General features: G+C 57.8%; 1 protein-coding gene across 1 annotated transcript; it reads right to left on the bottom strand.

Annotated features, from left to right (window-relative positions):
• Positions 1–967: 967 nt before the first annotated feature.
• Positions 968–15,983, bottom strand: LOC144370676 (NACHT, LRR and PYD domains-containing protein 4-like). Its single transcript, XM_078031382.1, has 9 exons — positions 15,689–15,983; positions 12,755–14,318; positions 11,348–11,509; positions 10,792–10,959; positions 8,019–8,186; positions 7,174–7,344; positions 4,682–4,852; positions 3,507–3,677; positions 968–1,323 (listed from the first exon to the last, which is right to left on the bottom strand). Exons 1-9 carry the CDS (start codon positions 15,966–15,968, stop codon positions 1,239–1,241), a joined length of 2,940 nt encoding a protein of 979 aa, XP_077887508.1. The 5' UTR covers positions 15,969–15,983; the 3' UTR covers positions 968–1,238.
• Between the last annotated feature and the right edge of the window lie 1,042 nt (positions 15,984–17,025).

Here is a 17,025-nt window from a genome sequence, read left to right as displayed (position 1 = left end):
GCCCGTCACCCGGGCCCTCCCAGCTCCTCTTCTCACAGCCAGGTACATTCTCCTCGCCCCTCAGCCTTTGCAGGAACCAAGTCCCAGGCAAGGCCTGCTGTGTGGCGGGCCCTGTGCACCCAGCTCCCCAGGTGGTCACGGGCTCCCTCACTCCATGCTCTTGGGACTCGCTGCCCGGAGGGTGGACGTCTGAAGCTCAGGAGCTCCGTGGTCAGCACTGTCCTCCCGCTTTCCCCTGACCTCCAGCTGGGGAAGGGTCTGTTGGGACAGAGGGGTCACTGTGCCCCAGGGCAGAACAGGCACTCCAGGAACAGTTAAGGGAGCTGGGAGAACAAGTTCTTGTCACCTGTCACCCTGGGGTGGGGAGTCCTGGGTGTTCTCCACTTAAGAGGGACATTCTACTCTCCCAATCCTCAGCCTCAACCCTTGATTGTGGAACAATAGGCACAACATCCCTTTTGGCTGTTGAGACAGGGTCCTGCCAACCTGCTGAGGCTGGCCTTGAACTCTCCAGCCTCTTGCCTCAGCTTCCCGAGTCCCTGGGAGGACAGGTGTGCACCATTTTGAAGTGCACATCTGTGCTCACAGGACACACTAACAGTGAAGGGGGCTTGCAGCATAGTGTCCCCAGCGTGGTCTTGGTAAGGCATGGACGCAGCTGAGCACAGGACAGGTGCTGGAGGCTGTGCACCCATCTCATGACAGGGCTGCCTGCAGCTCAGGGACAGGGAGGGACAGGCTCCGTTTGCCTCCACTTGCAGTGTGAGGTGGAAGGACTGTGTGGAAATGCGTTTGCAGAAAGCCTTTGTCAGGAGAGCAGAAAAGAGCCCCTAGACCAAGAAGAACTGTCAGGAAGGCGGTCAGTGTGGCCAGCACCCTCCCAAGTCACCTGAGAGGCGGCCATGTGTAACCCGCACTCCTGCTTGTCATTCCCCAGTGACAAATTCCATCTCAGGGTTTTCCCAAGTGCTTTGAGATAGGATAGTTTATTGGGTTTTGAAAACGTCCTTGGAGACAGAGCATTTCACTAAATCTTCTATCCTTTCAGCTCTTCTCCAAGGCCACAGAACAAATTAAAGACCATACCCTGCAGGACACAAGGGAAGGAGCTCAGTGCCTCAGGGAGGGGACACCTCTGTGCCAGGCACCGCTGTCCCCTGCACTTGTCCCCAGGAGGGGGTGGGAATCAGGGTGGCAGGGATGGGCTTGCAGCCTGGATCCCCATGGGTGCTCCATCACTAATCCACGTAGATCACACAGGGAGGTGGGTTGTCCCGACAGAAGTCGAACCAAAAAGCTTCCTCTGGCGAAGGCCTGCTCATTCTGCAGAACAGAAAACAGCCCTGTGTCAGTCACACTGAAAATCTCACCTTGGTCCCTCACTTCCTCCAGGCAGAGCACAGAGATCCTGGGATGCTCCAAGGGACAGACGCCCCGTGATGAGCGGAGGTGGCTGGTGAGAGTTCAACACCTGGACTCCACCCTCCCAAACCCCAGTTGTCGCTTGGCCAATTTCTGTGACGTCAACTCTCCACTGGACCACATCCGATCTCAGGCTGCCAGTTAGACGCCACTGACCAGTGTTGCTGTGGGAAGCCCCAGTACACGGACACGCGCACACCCACACGTACACACAGGCACACACAGACCCGGGGTTTGGGGGCGAGAAGCCAATGGAGTTGGAGTTATGCTTTACAGAGACAAAATGGTAACAATTTCTGTGGCCTGGGTGTCCCACCACATCTTGTTCCATTTTCAGAGCCACCCCGAGGACTCCACATCCCCACGACTGGGGAGCAAGACGCTGAACCTCGTCAGCTGAGCCAGTGACCAGACGCGGTGTAGGCAGGACCCGAGGCCCAGTGATTCTCTGGGCCCCGCCTGCACCCTACGACACACTGACTCGGATATGACAGGCTCGGGGCCCCCGTGTCCTGCGTCTTCTGTGGACACATGTGTCTCCTGTTTGAGATGCCTCCATATGCCACTCCCTGGCGTAAACCCCGTCCCCATGTACTGTCCCCTCAATGCGCATCTTGGCAAGACGCTCCAGGGAGTGGGAAGAGAGCAGTGCTGGCCATTGAGTTCCAACGTACCTGGGTCACTGGACGCACATCCTCAAGCCCGCCTCATGCCATTACTGCTACTTGGCAGAGAGAAGATGGTAATTGGAGAGGACAAGAGCTTTGCCCAGGCCTCGAGCTGGACACATGGGGCCAGAACTGAGATGCAGACCCCCAAGGCTCAGGACACACAGCCAAGTCCGTCCACCATCGACATCGCCCCCCCGCACTCGACACTCTGGATGGCTCCCCAACGTCTGGAGGGAGAGCCACGGGCCCAGCACCCAAGGGTCCCCCACAGTGCGAGGACACACTGCACACTAGGCACCACGTCCCCACAGGAGGAACACTGCGCACTGGGGCGGGGGGCTACAGTTCTAAGTCCACGGGCTCCTTTCTAGAAGCCGGGGGCCGATAGCTGCCTGGGATTGCTTTGGTCCTGAGGGTGGAGAAGAGTGATGTGTCAATGGTGTATCCCATTACACTGTTCCTAATGTGTTTACTAGTGAATTATGTAGTGCAACGGGAATGGCGTATTCATAACTGTCAATGGCACAAATCAACATACATTACACCTTTGTATAATCCAGGTCTATATTAACATAACTTACAAATATGTTTCCAAATATGAAGTTCTGTTTGTAAATACAGCTCCTTCTCAGGTCACGGTGGGATGGCATTGATCAGCCAGTGTGTAGGTTCGGATGTGAGGTGTCCCCCAGAAGCTCACGTGTGAGACAGTGAAAGAAGGTCCGAGGAGAAATGATTGGCTTGTGGGAGCCTCAACCCACTCAGTGCATTCGGCCCCGTGGGTTAACAGAGTGGTGACTGGGGCCAAGGGTGAGGCTGGAGGACGGGGCCTTCGGGGTCCTGCCTTTGGGGTAGATGTTGGTGTCCGGAGAGGGGCGTCTCTGCCTCCTGGTCACCCTGCCGTGCGGGGCTTCCCTCAGCCACTCTCCTCCGCCATGATGCCCTGCCTCACCTCGAGCCCCGACCACGGGAGCTGGCCTTCTAGGGACTGAGACCTCTGCAACCGTGAGCCCCAAAATGGACTTTTCCTCCTCTGCGGTTGCTCTGTCAGGTGTTCTAATCACAGCAGCGAAAAGGCTACGACCCCACGGCAGGCTGAAGAGGTTGTCAGACACACACACACACACACACACCTCACAGCCTGACCCACTGAACCCCACACTCCACCTAGCTCACCTACGGCCGGGCAATCACCCAGCACCCAGCTTCCTGGGTAATAGCGGACAGGACGCCTCACATATTGCTGAACTCTGCACTGAGAGGGGGAACCGTGTGCACGGGTGCCTTTTTGCACCACTGAAAAGCCAAGCATTGTAGGTCACCCCTCCATCCGCATGAGTGTAAAGTTCTAGTTATGATTTGGGATGCAGTGCCTGGCCACATCACAGGGCACGCACCGCAGTTGCAGCTCACCTGAGCTTGCGCAAGACACACCTAGGCCCCCTCGCGGCCTCGCACAACAGCATCACGCCACGGGGGCTGAGGGCGTTGCCAGTCACGTCCAGTTCATGCAGAGTCTGACTGTGGGCAATGACAGAAGCCAGGTCCTCACAGCAAGCTCTGGTCAATTGGCAGGAATCCAGGCTGCAACAGAGAGGATGTGAGGAGTGGCCCTGGGTGGTTCCAGCCAGACCACCCAGGCTCACTCGGCAGCCCCTGGGCCTCCCCCGTCCTCTGTGATAGAGTCCTTTCCCCAGCCCTTGGACAGGGACCAGGGCCGAGAACCTCACTCTGAGTAGTAACCTGGCACCCTGGAAGCAAGGTTCTGCAGTTCTGGGCCTCCCCTCGGATGCCTGCTAGGTGTCTCTCCCTCTTGCACTGGTTGTCCAACCCGAGGTCGCTCTACCTCTGCCCCACATCCCCCGCCCCTTCTACTTGGAGAGAACTTCTCCAGAGTTGCCGAGGCTGGCCTTGAACTTGTGATCCTCCTGCCTCAGGCTCCCTAGCCACTGGGAGGACGGGGGACCCAACACACCAGCCTGGTACACCTCCTGATCTCGTGGAACCCCAAGGCGCTGCTCAGGGCTGCACTGTGTCCCTCAGAGGGCCCGTGTTGAAACCCCAGCCCAGGTGTGACGGCACTGGAGTCTTTGTGGAGGCACTGAGGGGGACCCCAGTGGGCTCCAACTGGTGTCCCTGCAGGAACAGGAAGTCCAGGCGCCCACAGGCCCAGAGGGAAGACTGCGGACAGGGAGGAGGCGGCACCGGGAGCCAAGGAGCAGCCTGGAGCCATCCTCCCTGCAGGCCCTGAGAAGGAACCAGGCCCTGGGCACCTTGAGCTGGGACTCCCGGCCTCCAGAACTTCTCTTGGTCTGTGCACTTTGCTAGCGCAGGCTGATGAGCACATGTGGATGCTGTGTCAGAGGCCAGACTAAGCATTAAATGAGATGTGGGCTGCCTCAGGGTCGTCCCCAGCTGCCAGCCAGCCTGCCCGACAGCCCAGGGAGACCAGCCATTCCCAACCAAGGCAGTGGGGTGGATGGATGTGCACCAGCAGCAGGCTGGTGCGGCTGCCCTCAGTCTCCTCCTGCCCATCAGCCTGTCCTTCTGCCACCGTGAGGATGCACCCGCAGCTTCCCAGCACCCACCTGAGTTCCTGTAAGCCGCAGTGGGGGTGCAGCACACCTCCGCTCAGGAACGCCATGCCGATATCTCCTATGTTGTTGCCCCCGACATCCAGGCTTCTCAGGTTTGGGTTGCTCTCAAGGACAAGAGCCAGGACCCGACAGATCTTCAGAGTGATCCCGCACCTCTGCAAACTGTAAGGCAACAGCCAGCACAGAGACCTGTTATCCCAGGCACCTCCCGAGGCCTGGAGGAGGCCAAAAAGGCTCAGTATAGACTAGGCGCAGGAAGAGAAGAACCAGAACTAAGAACCATTACAAGCATGTCCTGGAGGAGAGTGTGATGGTCCCCTTCTTTGAAGAACCAAGAAGCAGAAATGAGGTTTGGAGGTGACCGAAGCCTGGGGCCCTGGGGACAGCTGTACTGCTCTCAGGGGGTACACTGCAACATTCAAGAGGCATCAGGACAGAGGCCAAGTACCACAGCCTGAACCCCGAGGACCTGCACAGTTAGATTTCATAATGAACGTCTTCCTTCACCAGGTCGCGGAAGTACCTAAAAGATCATAATTTTCCTAGAGTTATACTAAAGGGAAAGTTCTGAATGCCGACTTTGTCTTTTAGGCAGATTTTTACTTTTCTAAGCATCTCCTTTGGGAGGTGGGGAAGGGCCCAGGGCCCTGCAGCTGCCCAGCCTAAACTCTGTCTGCTAGCCCCACCCTCCCCCTGACCTTTCTGATGCTGGGACAATTCCCTCAACAGAGTTTTGGAATTCGCTTACTGCAGGGCTCCTTAGTGCCTCTGCATTTCACGGACAGCACTACACAGCACTTGTCCTTTCCCACCTTCCAGCTGTCGCTGCTGTCAGGACTACCATGTCCTCCAGTGTCCGTGTGGGGCTCTCTTCTCTTTGCCATCTACAAGGACTCTGACAAAACTGCTCTTCCATGAGGGTTTAGTGAGAGTCGCTGGTGCAGGCTTCTTTCTAAGCCACACTGGGCGGCTGATCTCGTTGTGTGCATGGTTTGGAAGCTTTCCTGCTTCCCTGCAGCTGAGCACTGGACGGCAGCTCCTCTGTCCCGAGATGCGCCAGAGTGTAAGCCAGGTAGAGTCTCAGGACAGAAATGTACAGAGCCTCACTGATTCTTGTGTGGATTACATACTGGAGCCATAGCACTTGATACACGGGTAAGTAAGCTGCATTAACTGGTTTGGGACTTGACACTGAACCCCCAAGTGGTTAACCACTCAGCCACTTCCCCAGCCCTTCTTATTTAGAGACGGGGTCTCACTGAGTGCTTAAGGCCTCGCTCAGTTGCTGATCAACTCCTGATCCTCGAGCCTCCTGAGCCGCTTGGATGAGGAGAGTGTGCCACCACGGGATCCAGCTAGTCAACTGATTCAACTTCCCTGCTCAATTTCACCTTTGTGTACTGCAACTCCAACATTTCACACAGCATGCAGGGCCGGCACCACACTCTGCGGGAGAAGGTGGACACAAGTGGCCCTCTGCAGAGAGCAGCAACGAACTTACACTCTTCTGGCCCTTTCGGCTGTCGGTGCCACCTGCTTCTTTACTTCTCTCCTGTTCCCTGCATCTCTGTGGTTTGGCAATTGAGACAATGTTGAGCTGGGCACACTGGCTCACGCCTGTAACCCTAGGGGTCTGGGAGACCAAGGCAGGAAGATCCCAAGTTTGAGGCCAGCCTCGGCTATTTGGCAAGACCGTCGTCAATTTAGAAAGTCCCTGCTCTTGGTCAAGAACAAGTTTTAGAAGAGGACTGGGGTGTAGTTCCGTGGCTGAGCACCCCTGGGTTCAGTCCCCGGTACCTCTTGGGCACGTGTCCCCATCGTTGGCCACTCTTTCTTCCATTAGTTCTAACCCACTGCGCAAAGCATCTATGAGGTGAACACAGACCCTCATCTCTAGGTGTTCCAGTATCTGCTAGTCCACGGGGTCCCTGTTCCTCAGAGTTGAAAGGTGATCTTTTGTTGAAGCAGAACACGCAAGGGTTTGACCCACGAGTCTGAGGTTGGGGGACCTCTCTCTTGTCTTCTCGCCACTCTTCCTGATCTCCTTGGAGCTTAGGTTCTTTTCAGTGGGTTGAATTTATTGACCTTGGAAGATCTATTTGGAGAATGTCAAGGTCACAGCTGAGGTCCCCCATCATCTGCCCGCACAGAAGATTGTTCCATGGATTTTTACTGGGGTCTGGCCCACAATGGTTTGGGATTCTTGATTTTTAATCCAGTCTGAAGGATTTGGGGAGAACCTCACGCGTCATCTAGGTCGATGCTCTGCCCACCACAGGGCCCTTCCCTGGGTCACCATGCCTACGCCCCTGAAGGACCTGCCCCAATATATGCATCTGAGGTTCACAGGAGCATCTCTACCCGAACCTCAGCCTGAGAGCCTTCAGCCTTCCTGGGAAAGGCACGGACACTGTCCTTCCTGAGCAGGGTGCCTCCCCAGCCAGGGGCAGGGCCTGGCCACCAGGCCACCCTCCACGGCCTACCTCAGTGTCTGCAGGCGGCAGGTGGGCTGTCGCAGGGCCTCACACAGCTGTGCCACTCCATCGTCCATCAGGGGGTTGCTGCTGAGGTCCAGATGGCTCAGGTTTGCATTGCTCAGGAGAACCTCAGAGAAGTGTGGGCAGGAGTTCTTATTGAGCTGGCAGCCGGCCATCCTGCGGGGGAGGCAGGGGACAGCAGGTCATGTGAGGGCCCAGGTCCCAAGGATGGCTCACCTGCACGCTCAAGGTGGTCTTTCTGTGGTCCTGTGTATGAACTCAGTGGGACCCAATCTCCCCTTTGACTGCTCCCTACCCACATGAGACAAGCAGGAGGAACCAAACCCACACAGAGCCTCATGAGAAAACCAGGGGTGAGAGGCACAGCTCAGATGCGAGAATCTGTCAGTTCTAGTTGACTCTGCATCTCACCCCGCCCTGGGACAAGCCTTCTGCCCCCTGAGGCTGTTGCCCAAAGCACTGGTGACAAACAGGGTGACGGGCATGGGTCATCTCAGGTACCAGATCCTCAGCTTGTCAGGTTCTGGAGAATCCTAACAGGTTCTAATGGCTTCTTACAGGAACGCTCTGCCACTTTGGGAGAGCCAGGGGTACAGGAAAGAACAGAGCAGAGGTGGCAGCGGGGTCCCCACAGGGGCCGCTTCTACTCCCGTTCAGAGAGGGGCAGCCCGCAGCCGGGAGGCCCACTGACTGCAGGAGAGCAGCAGACCCTGGACCTCGAGCCGTGGAGCCTCAGCTGGTGCCCTGAAGCCCTGCTGCGGTCTCAGCTGGTGGACAGAGCGCAGAGACCCGGGATCCTGCGTGCCCCTTGCCCACCCCAGTCCACTTACACCAGCGTTTGCAGGGTGCAGTCTGAGTGGCGCAAGGCCGCGCACAGTGTGGGCACACCCTCAGCGAGCTTGTTATCACTGAGGTCCAGCAACGTCAGCTTCCTGTTTATCTCCAGCATCGAGGCCAAGGCCTTGCAATCCGGAGCAGAGAGGCCCGAGTCCTGAAGCCTGCAGGGAGGAGACACCACATGCTCTGGGCTTCCCTGCCTGGACTGGCCCCTGGTGCTAGTCCTGCCAGGGCCTGTCCTTCACAGAGCCTCCTGGGGAATCCTGTCATCACCCCAGCCCCCGTCTGCACAGCCTGGCCCAGACTCAGTCACTCTGTGCTTACCCACCAAGTCACTTCCCCGACCCCAGGGCAGCCCCACACAGGATCCTTGTCCTGCAAGGCCCCTCCTGCTCCCCAACCTGTGCCTCCCACCACACCAGGCAGTCTTCCTGGAGGACTCAGGATGCTGTCCCCAGCACGTCCCCTTTCCAACTACTGTCCCACTAGGGTGGGGTTGGCGTTGCTCAGGGAGAGTGCCACCCTCCTCCCCAGCATAGGTGATGTCTCCTAGATAGCATCCCACGGAGGAGTTGAGCCTGAGGGGGGGTCTCTGACTGTAGTCGTGACTCCCATCTCGGGGGCTATCCCTGCACATGGGCACACACATGCACTAAGCCCTGAATGACAGAATGGACACATTCACAGCCTACACAGGTGCACGTCAATGCAGGTATGAACGCCAAGACTCTGACCACAGCCCTGACATTTCCCCAGGGTGATTCTGCAGCAGCTCCTGGGTCTAAAGATGCCTGTGGCTTCAAGATATTTTCAAGAAGTGAAAACAATAGGATTTGGCCCACATCATACCCTACCTCCAAATTAATTCAAAATGGATCACAGATTGAAACCTCAGAGTCTAAATGATAGGGCTGGGGTTGCAGCTCAGGGGTAGAGCCTTTGCCTATCATGTGTGAGGTTCTGGGTTTGAATCTCAGCGCCACCTAAAAGTAAAAGCCCATCAACAAGGAGAACACATTAGACCAAACTTCCCAACAACGAAAAAGTTCAGAAAATGATCTGAGACCTTGGGGTAGGCGATGGTCTCTCACAGGCTACACAAAACACACAGGAGAGCACAGAAACAAGAGGTGGTCCCTGAGACCGTACAGAGCGGGGCTGTGTGCCAACCAGACGGCTCGGCTCCCACATCGCGAAGCCTGCACCCACAACGCAGAGGAACCCTCTGGACTGCGCAACAGAGACCACTCGCTCCAAAAGCGAATGCTCGGGCGAGGGTGGACGTCCCTCCAAGGAGACACACAGACGCCCAGGAGAAAGCAGGACAGCATGGGAGGGCGTCACGCCCCCAGGGCAGGCCATGGCAACAGCAGCACAGCCAAAGGCAAGAGCAACCTTACCACTGTCCAGGGCAGACCAGAAACTAGGCAGCAGGTCCCGGCAGGGGCCTCGGACTCAGCCAGGAAAGGACTGAGGCACGGACGGGGCAACAGGGAGGGCAGCGTGGCAACCTTGCGCTCAGGGACTCAAGCTGTTCCTGAAGGATCCCAGGCAGTGAGTCGACGGAGACACGACGTGCAGAACACGAAGTTCCATCAACCCTGAAGCGCGTCCGTGGGTCCCGGGGATGGACACCAGAGGACGGGCATGCGCTCGTGGGTAGGGTCTCCTCCTAGGTCCCGCAGACCTTCCAGAATCAGAAGGTTGTCATGGCTGCACACCCCTGAGCCTCTGCTAAGACCTCTAGATTCACTTTTCAAAGCTCGGGGTTTCAGGGTGCGTAGTGTATGCCGACCAAGCTGTTATCAGGAAACGGATCTGGGTCTTCAAGCTCGCGAGAGGAGTTCCCAGAAAAACAGCAGAGAAAGAGCTGTCGGAAGTGTGTGAACATCACTGGGCACGGTGAGGGCCCCCCAACGCCAGAGTCCCAGGGGCTAGGGAGGCTGAGGCCGGAGGACCTCGAATTCAGAGCCACCCTCAGCAGCTTATTGAGGCCCTAACACCGGGGGCGTGGCTTGGAGGTTAAGTGCCCCTGGGCTCATTCCCCACACCAAAATTAAAAAAAGGACCTGAAGTTGTGGGCACCAGAGAGCAAAGAGGATGAGTCCTTATTTGATTAAAAATGCTTGAAGCAGAAAGAGAGCACACAGTTTCCGGGAGAGAGGCCAGGGGCTGGCCAAGAAACCCTCCCCAGGAAGTCCAGGTGACATGACGGGCCTCCAGGCCTTCCTGGTCACTATCCAGCCTCTCCTGCCTCCGCCCATCACCAGAGGTGAGCACCACCAGGCCTCTAACACCAGTCTTCCCATCTTGAAACCTCAGAATGAAACCCTGTGGTCCACTCCTGAGTTAGACTCTTTCCACCACCAATATTGGAGATTTGTCCAAAAGGTTACCTGGGGTTGTAGGCCAATCGCATGGATCGGAGATTGTAACCAAAGGTTTTTTGTCCATTGAGGGAAGTTTCCACTTCTCAGGCCTTAGGGGGTCCTGCCCTAAATGTCCCAGTGTCCCTCTCTCCCCAAACTGAGCCACCAACACCAGAAGCACTTCTCCTGGGTTACGTTGTGCCCAGACTGTGCCACAGCTGAAGTGGGGTTTTGCAAAGTGCCCGACTCGATTTAGAAACTAACTTCCCTGTCCTGGTCTCGATTTCTGGAGACCAGAATTCTGTTCCCAAGGGACAGGAAATAGGACAGAGATGCCCACGTGAAAGGAGCCCAGTCTTCTCTGGAGTCCACCCCGAGGCTGGCGGGCAGCACTCACAGCAGCTCCTGAAGGTTGCACACCGGGTTGCACAAGGTACTGCAGAGGACCCAGACCTCATCGTGGGAGAGCTGGGTGGAGGTCATGCTCAGGTGTTGCAGGTTTGGGTTACTGGTGAACACCTCAAAGAAAATCCCGGTCTCACAGGAAAAGGAAACTTTTCTTGTCCTGCAAAAGCAAAGGTGACTCTGCATGATTCTGATCCACCCAACTCCAGCAGCGCAGCGTGAACGCCTGCTGTGGTCACCCCTGCGCCATAAATGACCCATCGGCCACTTTCACGACCCAAGGGCCTGGGTGGGTTTTCCCCCAAAGGCCACGTTTGGAGACGGTGTGGTTGGCAGAACTAGAGGAAGCCATGGGGTCTTCCTTCTTCTAGGGGAAGCAGAGCCCAGGGGGCCTCTGGGACCCACAATGCACATACAGGCCGACCACCAAGGGAGAGCTTCCCGGGCAGCAGGGCTCTGGGCTGAGACACCTCCCTGGGGTCCAGCCTCTTCCTCAGGCTGGCAGGGAGGTCAGCAGTCTCCACGCCCCAGGCCCATCTTCAACTCACTCGAGCCTCTGCACGGGGCACGTGGACTCTTGCAGCTGACAACACAGGATCAGCAGCGTCCATTTGCCGAAGATGGTGTCCACCACCCGGAGTTTCTGGAGGTGCTCATTGGTGGTGAGCACAGAGCAGATCTGGCGCCACCAGAGGAGAGTACGGCTTGACCTGTAACAGGAGAGGACAGGTTCTCCACAAGGTCACCTCAAGGCAGTCACAGCCTCTGAGCAAGTGTCAGCTGCTTGGACCCCAAGAGGGGGAGAACGAGGTCAGCTCTCCTCCTGGGGTCACTTCTCGCCCAGGACCTTGGCCATGCTGCAGCCTTTCAGGCCTGTGCTGCCCAAGGGCCGGGGCTCCTGACACCAGGGCAGGGCCAGGGACGCCTCTGAGCATCCTTCAGCTCAGGACAGCCCCCAGCAAGGCCATAGCCCACCCAGGCCACCTAGGTCCTGGGGTGGGAGACCTCCCTTGTTACCAGTGGAGGCTGCTTAGAGGAAAGAGGAGGCGGGAGGCCAGAGCCAGCCTCCCGCCAGATCTCCTGGCCTCCAACTTGGCCCTGGCCCCATCCTGACCCTGCCATCTTGGTGGGCTGACATGACCTGTGTGTCCCGTTTCCTCCCTGCAGCACCACACTAGGAGGGTCCACCTGGTGGCTGACAGAGTCAACCAGGAGTTTCAGAATACAGCAGCACTAGTCTGCAGAAGGGAGGACAGGGATCTGGAGCCTGGTCCCAGGGAGTGACCCAGCGTGAAGCCTGGTGAGGGCCTGGAAGGGAAAGAAAGGGATCGCGCCCCAGGGAAGTCGGCCTCCTCCCTCAGTACAGTCCTTATTGCTGCTTTGGTGAGGAGACCCATGCAGCTAGGAAAGGCCAGGCTCAGGGACGAGGCCACGGGCTCCCCACGAGAGCTGCCGTGCACCGAGAGCACACGTGCCCCATCCACAAGCACCATGGAAAGACTTGGGAGGAGGGACCCAGGGCTGGGGCTCAGCGGTGGAGCCCTGCCCTGCACCTGGGGGCCTCAGGGCTGGATGCTCAGCACCAAGTCAAAATGAGATAAGTACAATTAAGGGAATGTGTCCATATGTATTCTTTTTTGGGGTTCTAGATGGATAATACCATTTTTTTTATTTTTTTAATGTGTTGCTAAGGATCACACTCAGTACCTCACCTGTGCCAAGCAAGGGCTCCAACACTGAGCCACCAGCCCCGCCCCAAAAAGTAACTATTTTTTAATTTAATAATAAAAAAAAAAGATACATGTAAAGAGGAGTTTAGGGCTAGTCTGGAGCTTTCTGGACAGAAAAGGCAGGCAGTGACCCCAATCCACGTGAAACGCCCCGTCACCAACCCCCTGTGAGCACCCACACAGATTCTGAAAAAGGGTGGAAAGAAAGTGACGGCAGGGACTCACATGGGGTCTGGTCCCCCCTCTTCCGGAAAGATTTCTGGGACTGAGACAGTGAGCTCCCTCAAGCTGTAGCAGTATTTTAGGCAGTAGGCAGCAACCGCCAAGTCCGGCCTCTCCCGAAGGGGGAAGTGGGCCTCGCGGAGGCTGCTCATGAGGTGGCTGGCAAAGGCGTCACTCTGCATCTCGAACAGGGCATAGAAGAGCAGCAGGAACTCCACCTGCTCCTCAGGCTCCTTGATCTCCACCAGGATCCTCAGACATCCCAGGAGCTGGGGCGCCAACTCCCGCGACCTCTGCATCCCAAGAAGGGCATCCAGCCTCTGCTGCTCACTTCCATGTACAAGGCCAAAGAGGAAGCAGCCCAGGAACACCCAGCTGGCTCTGTCTTTCCTGAAGTACGTGAGCAGCAGTGCCTCTATGGGCCTCACGGCCCAGCTGGGGTGGTCGCGGGAGCTGTCCAGCAGGTAGTACATGGCTGCACAGAACTCCTGCATGCACGCGTGGATGAAGGAGTAGGAGCTCCCGGACTCGCTGTACTTCCGGAAGAGCCTGAGGTCCAGCAAGGTGGTGGTATCAGTGTCCGCAATCCCGTTCCTCCTGAGCTCCTCTTCGCCAAACACCCACGTGTCGGTCCACATGCCCTCCGCGGCCAGGGAACACAGCGCCTTCAGCAGGCCTTGGCCCTGCTGGCTGGGCCGAGTAGCGCCCTTGGGTATGAATGCTTGAAACATGAAAGACAGGAACACAGAGCTGGACCTGCAGCAGGTGGCTGCCAGGTCCCTCCCGCGCTCCATCTCCTGTTTCAGAGAGGTGCACACCATCCAGCAGAGGAGGGGGACGTGGCACATGGTGAAGAGATGCTCATTGCTTTGCACCCAGCTGAAGGCTGCCATGGCTCGGCCCCTGTCTCCAAAGGAGCAGCAGAAATACTGCTTCACATGGCTGGCCTGGAAGGATCTGAGATCTTGCATGTTTGGGTGGTCCAGTTTGCTCTCCAGAGCTTCTGGGCACCCGGGTATGGCAGCAAGGAGCAGGGCCGACTCTGGGAGAATCTTCCTCCTCAGCAGGCTGCTCAGCACTGTCTTCACTGAACGCTCCTCCCTCCAGTCACGGCACAGCTCCGACTCGGGCTCCATCAGGATGGACCGCAGCTCCTCTAAGCTGTCGAGGATGAACAGGATCCTCTCTGGTTGGGCCACGATGTCCGCCAAGGGGACAGAGTCATCGGGCCATTCTCTGCAGATGAGCCCGGCCAGGCTGGTCACCCTCAGCTGCTTCAGTTCTCGGCAGCATAAGTAGAAAATGAAAGAGAATTTGTCCCGATAGAGGGTACCGTCTGACCAGGCCAGCATCACCTTCATCAGGAACCTCGTTTTCCCTATTCTTGGTATTCCAAGGAGGACGACCGTGTGACGCCTCCTGGGTACCCTTGGAGTAAAATACTCTTTCAGACTTTCATGCTCTTCACGGGTCAATGTCTGGTCAAAGCAGCCAGGGATCTCAGTGAAGGCGTCCCTGGACCACATTCGGATGAACTTCTTCTGTATGTGAGCTCGATAGGCATTTGCTGGTCAGCAAGGGCAAGAGAAAAACACAGCACGTCAGAGTTCCACCCCCGCACAACCTGAAGGCTTCAACCCGAATCTCTCCTATGGGAAACAATGTCCTCAGGGCCTGCAGGCTGTGGCCACAGCCTAAACCACCAACCAGACAGCCCTGAGGGTCAAGGCCTGCCAGGCCAGCTGCAGACCCACACACACACCTGTTCATCTCTACCAGGAGAGCAAGGAACTGCAGAGCCCTGCTGGCTTCCAATTGAAGAGAGTGGAATGCACACCAAACCAGGGAGGGGCCTCCCCATGAGGAAGCTGGAGCTCTGTGTGGGGACAGGACCCTGCCTCTGGGCTGTGGTGCCCAATCAAAAGCCAAGCAACAAAAGGGCTCCGCCTTCTAGAATCCCTTCAGGCTGAGCTGAGGCTGGGTCCTGCTCTGCAGTCGCCACAGGCTCTGGTGACATGGAAAGGCTGGGATGCTGAGGGACATCAGGTGGCAGACAGGTGAGGTTGAAAGGGCACAGAGGGCCGCAGGAAAGCGGGAAGTGCACAAATGAAGACCAAGGAATTTAGCAGGGATGGCTGGGCCAGCTCTCAGGTTAGGAAGAGAGAGCTCCAAAGGACTCCACAGGGGAAGGCAGCCAAGACCAAGGTCACTCCCTGAAGGACCAAGGTCAGGGAAGGACCAAGGTCGCTCCCTGAAGGACCAAGGTCACAGAAGCACAGAGCCTTATCCTGAGGGTGCAATGGGGGTCCTGGGGGAGGCGGGGAGACCACCTGTCGTGGAAACCACATTTAATCAGATAGAGCCGGAAAGCCGGAGCTGAGGAAGGCGGCTGGCCAAGAGGCCAGGACCTCGGGGACACTATGCAGGACCAGTGTGAAGAGCCCATCCGGGCACCTCGCAGCAGACTCCAGAGACCCCCGAGTGACCAGGCAAAGGACCATGCATAACACCCCCTTGGCCCTCCAGGGCTGTGCAGACCCGGGGTCACAGCTGTCCTGCTTGCACCTCTGCCTGATGAATGGAGTCCCCCCCAGGCCATCCACTCAAACCTGGGAGGACCCGCATCTCAGGGCCTTTCCAAAAGGCCCCGACCACACCCGACCCACCTGACCTGGTAACCTGGGCTCCAGGTGCCAGGTGCAGCAGCTGTCACCTGCTGCAGTCTGCGCCCAGTCACAGCCCTGTGCTGGGGGGAGCTGGGCCCAGGACATTTCCCAGCTGTGGGTGGGTTTCTGGTGACCACGCCCACCTGCCCTCTCTCCCCCTGAGGTGGGGATGAGGCTGCTCCCCAAGCCTGGGCAGTTCTCCCCACCTCAGCTCCCCCTGGAGACCGTGCGCCCCAGCCCCCTGCGCTCTCCCAAGGAGCCCACCACTCACCTGAGCTCTCCCTGGAGGCCTTGTCACAGAGGTCCTTCCTGTGGATCTTGGGGAAGATACAGAGGGCCAGGTCCCACGCTGGCTGTTCCCCATAGCGCTGGGTCATCAAGCTCGCCAGGTCCTGGCGCTTGGCCTTCTTCACCTGCGCCCAGGGAATGGGCTGGAGGCCGCGTTGCACAGTCTCCTGCTTGAGCAGCTGCTTGAACTGCAGGAACTCGTTCTTCTTGAGCTCATCCAGGAAACAGGTGAGGCGGAAGTCAGAAATGAAGGACACTGCCATCTCGTCCAGGCCGGAGAGGAAGATGCTCAGAGATGGGGACCAGGAAGGACCAGGAATCAGACAGCCTGAGGGCAATGTCAGAGTGGCGCCGAGTTACTCAGAGGAAAGGGCCTTGCACAGCCTCGTGCTGGTCCTGGGTGAGGGCTGGGGACCCCCAACTGCGTCCTGTCCTCTCCTCACTGACATGGGCATGAGAGCAGTGGTGACTGGGACACCAACCTGCGCTGGCCTTCCTGTCCACCCGCATTACCTGCGACCCAGCTCAGGCGGTGCCCAGAGGGAGCCCTACAGAGCCCCAGGGTTAGCATCAGAGAAGCTTCCCCGGGCAGACAGACAGCCTTCTGGCACAGCCAGCTGCCACACAAAGACGGTGGCAGTCACAGCAGGCACGGGCCTGCCCTCCCAGGCTGTGGGAGAGCCTCGGGCTGGACTTTTCCTGATGTGGAGTGAGCATCAGGATCAGAGGTGGACCTCTTGCAAAAGACTGCAATCCTGGTGCGGGGCCTCCTGCTATGTTTGGGGGCCCTTTTTACAGGGGGTTCAGATGGGGTTCGGATTGCCACAGTCACATGTCAAATGCCCTCCCAGACACATACAGGCTTCTACCACCCCCCACCAAGACTCCAGACTCTTCCCCTGACCCCTGCAATAGCATGTAGACTACAGCAGTATGTCCTCAGGGCTGGCTGTGACCCCCTGCAGATGTCAGAGGTGGGTGCCGTTACCCCCAGAACCACAGAGGGTGAACTGGGTTGGAAACAGGGCCATGGTTCACAATCCGACTTCAGGTGAGGTCCTTCTGCAGTGTGCTGGGCCCCTATGCCACACAGGTGGGCGTCTTTTCCCCAAGGGGCACATTCAGACCCAGACGAGGGGAGAATGCCACCGAGAAGCCCAAGCAGGTCAAGGAGCAGAAGTTAGTGGACACAGATAGACCTCCCGCCCAGGCCTCCGAAGGAAGGAGCCCGGCTTCCCACATCTCCACTCTGGAAGCCGGGCCCCGGGGACTGAGTCACCAACCTCCCTGGTCTGAGCCACTGAGTTGGTGGCACTGTGT

Source organism: Ictidomys tridecemlineatus, chromosome 15 (assembly GCF_052094955.1).
Source record: "Ictidomys tridecemlineatus isolate mIctTri1 chromosome 15, mIctTri1.hap1, whole genome shotgun sequence".
NCBI classification, from domain to species: Eukaryota; Metazoa; Chordata; class Mammalia; order Rodentia; family Sciuridae; genus Ictidomys; species Ictidomys tridecemlineatus.
Note: the sequence above shows the minus strand (reverse complement) of the source record. Positions and strands in the feature narration are given on the sequence as shown.

Coding starts and splice junctions, on each gene's coding strand:
- LOC144370676 (XM_078031382.1), bottom strand. CDS start 15,968: ATGGCAGTGTCCTTCATTTCTGACTTCCGCCTCACCTGTTTCCTGGAT. Junction 14,319..15,688: donor GGCCTCCAGGGAGAGCTCAG/GTGAGTGGTGGG, acceptor CTTGCTGACCAG/CAAATGCCTATCGAGCTCAC. Junction 11,510..12,754: donor GAGGGGGGACCAGACCCCAT/GTGAGTCCCTGC, acceptor CTCCTGTTACAG/GTCAAGCCGTACTCTCCTCT.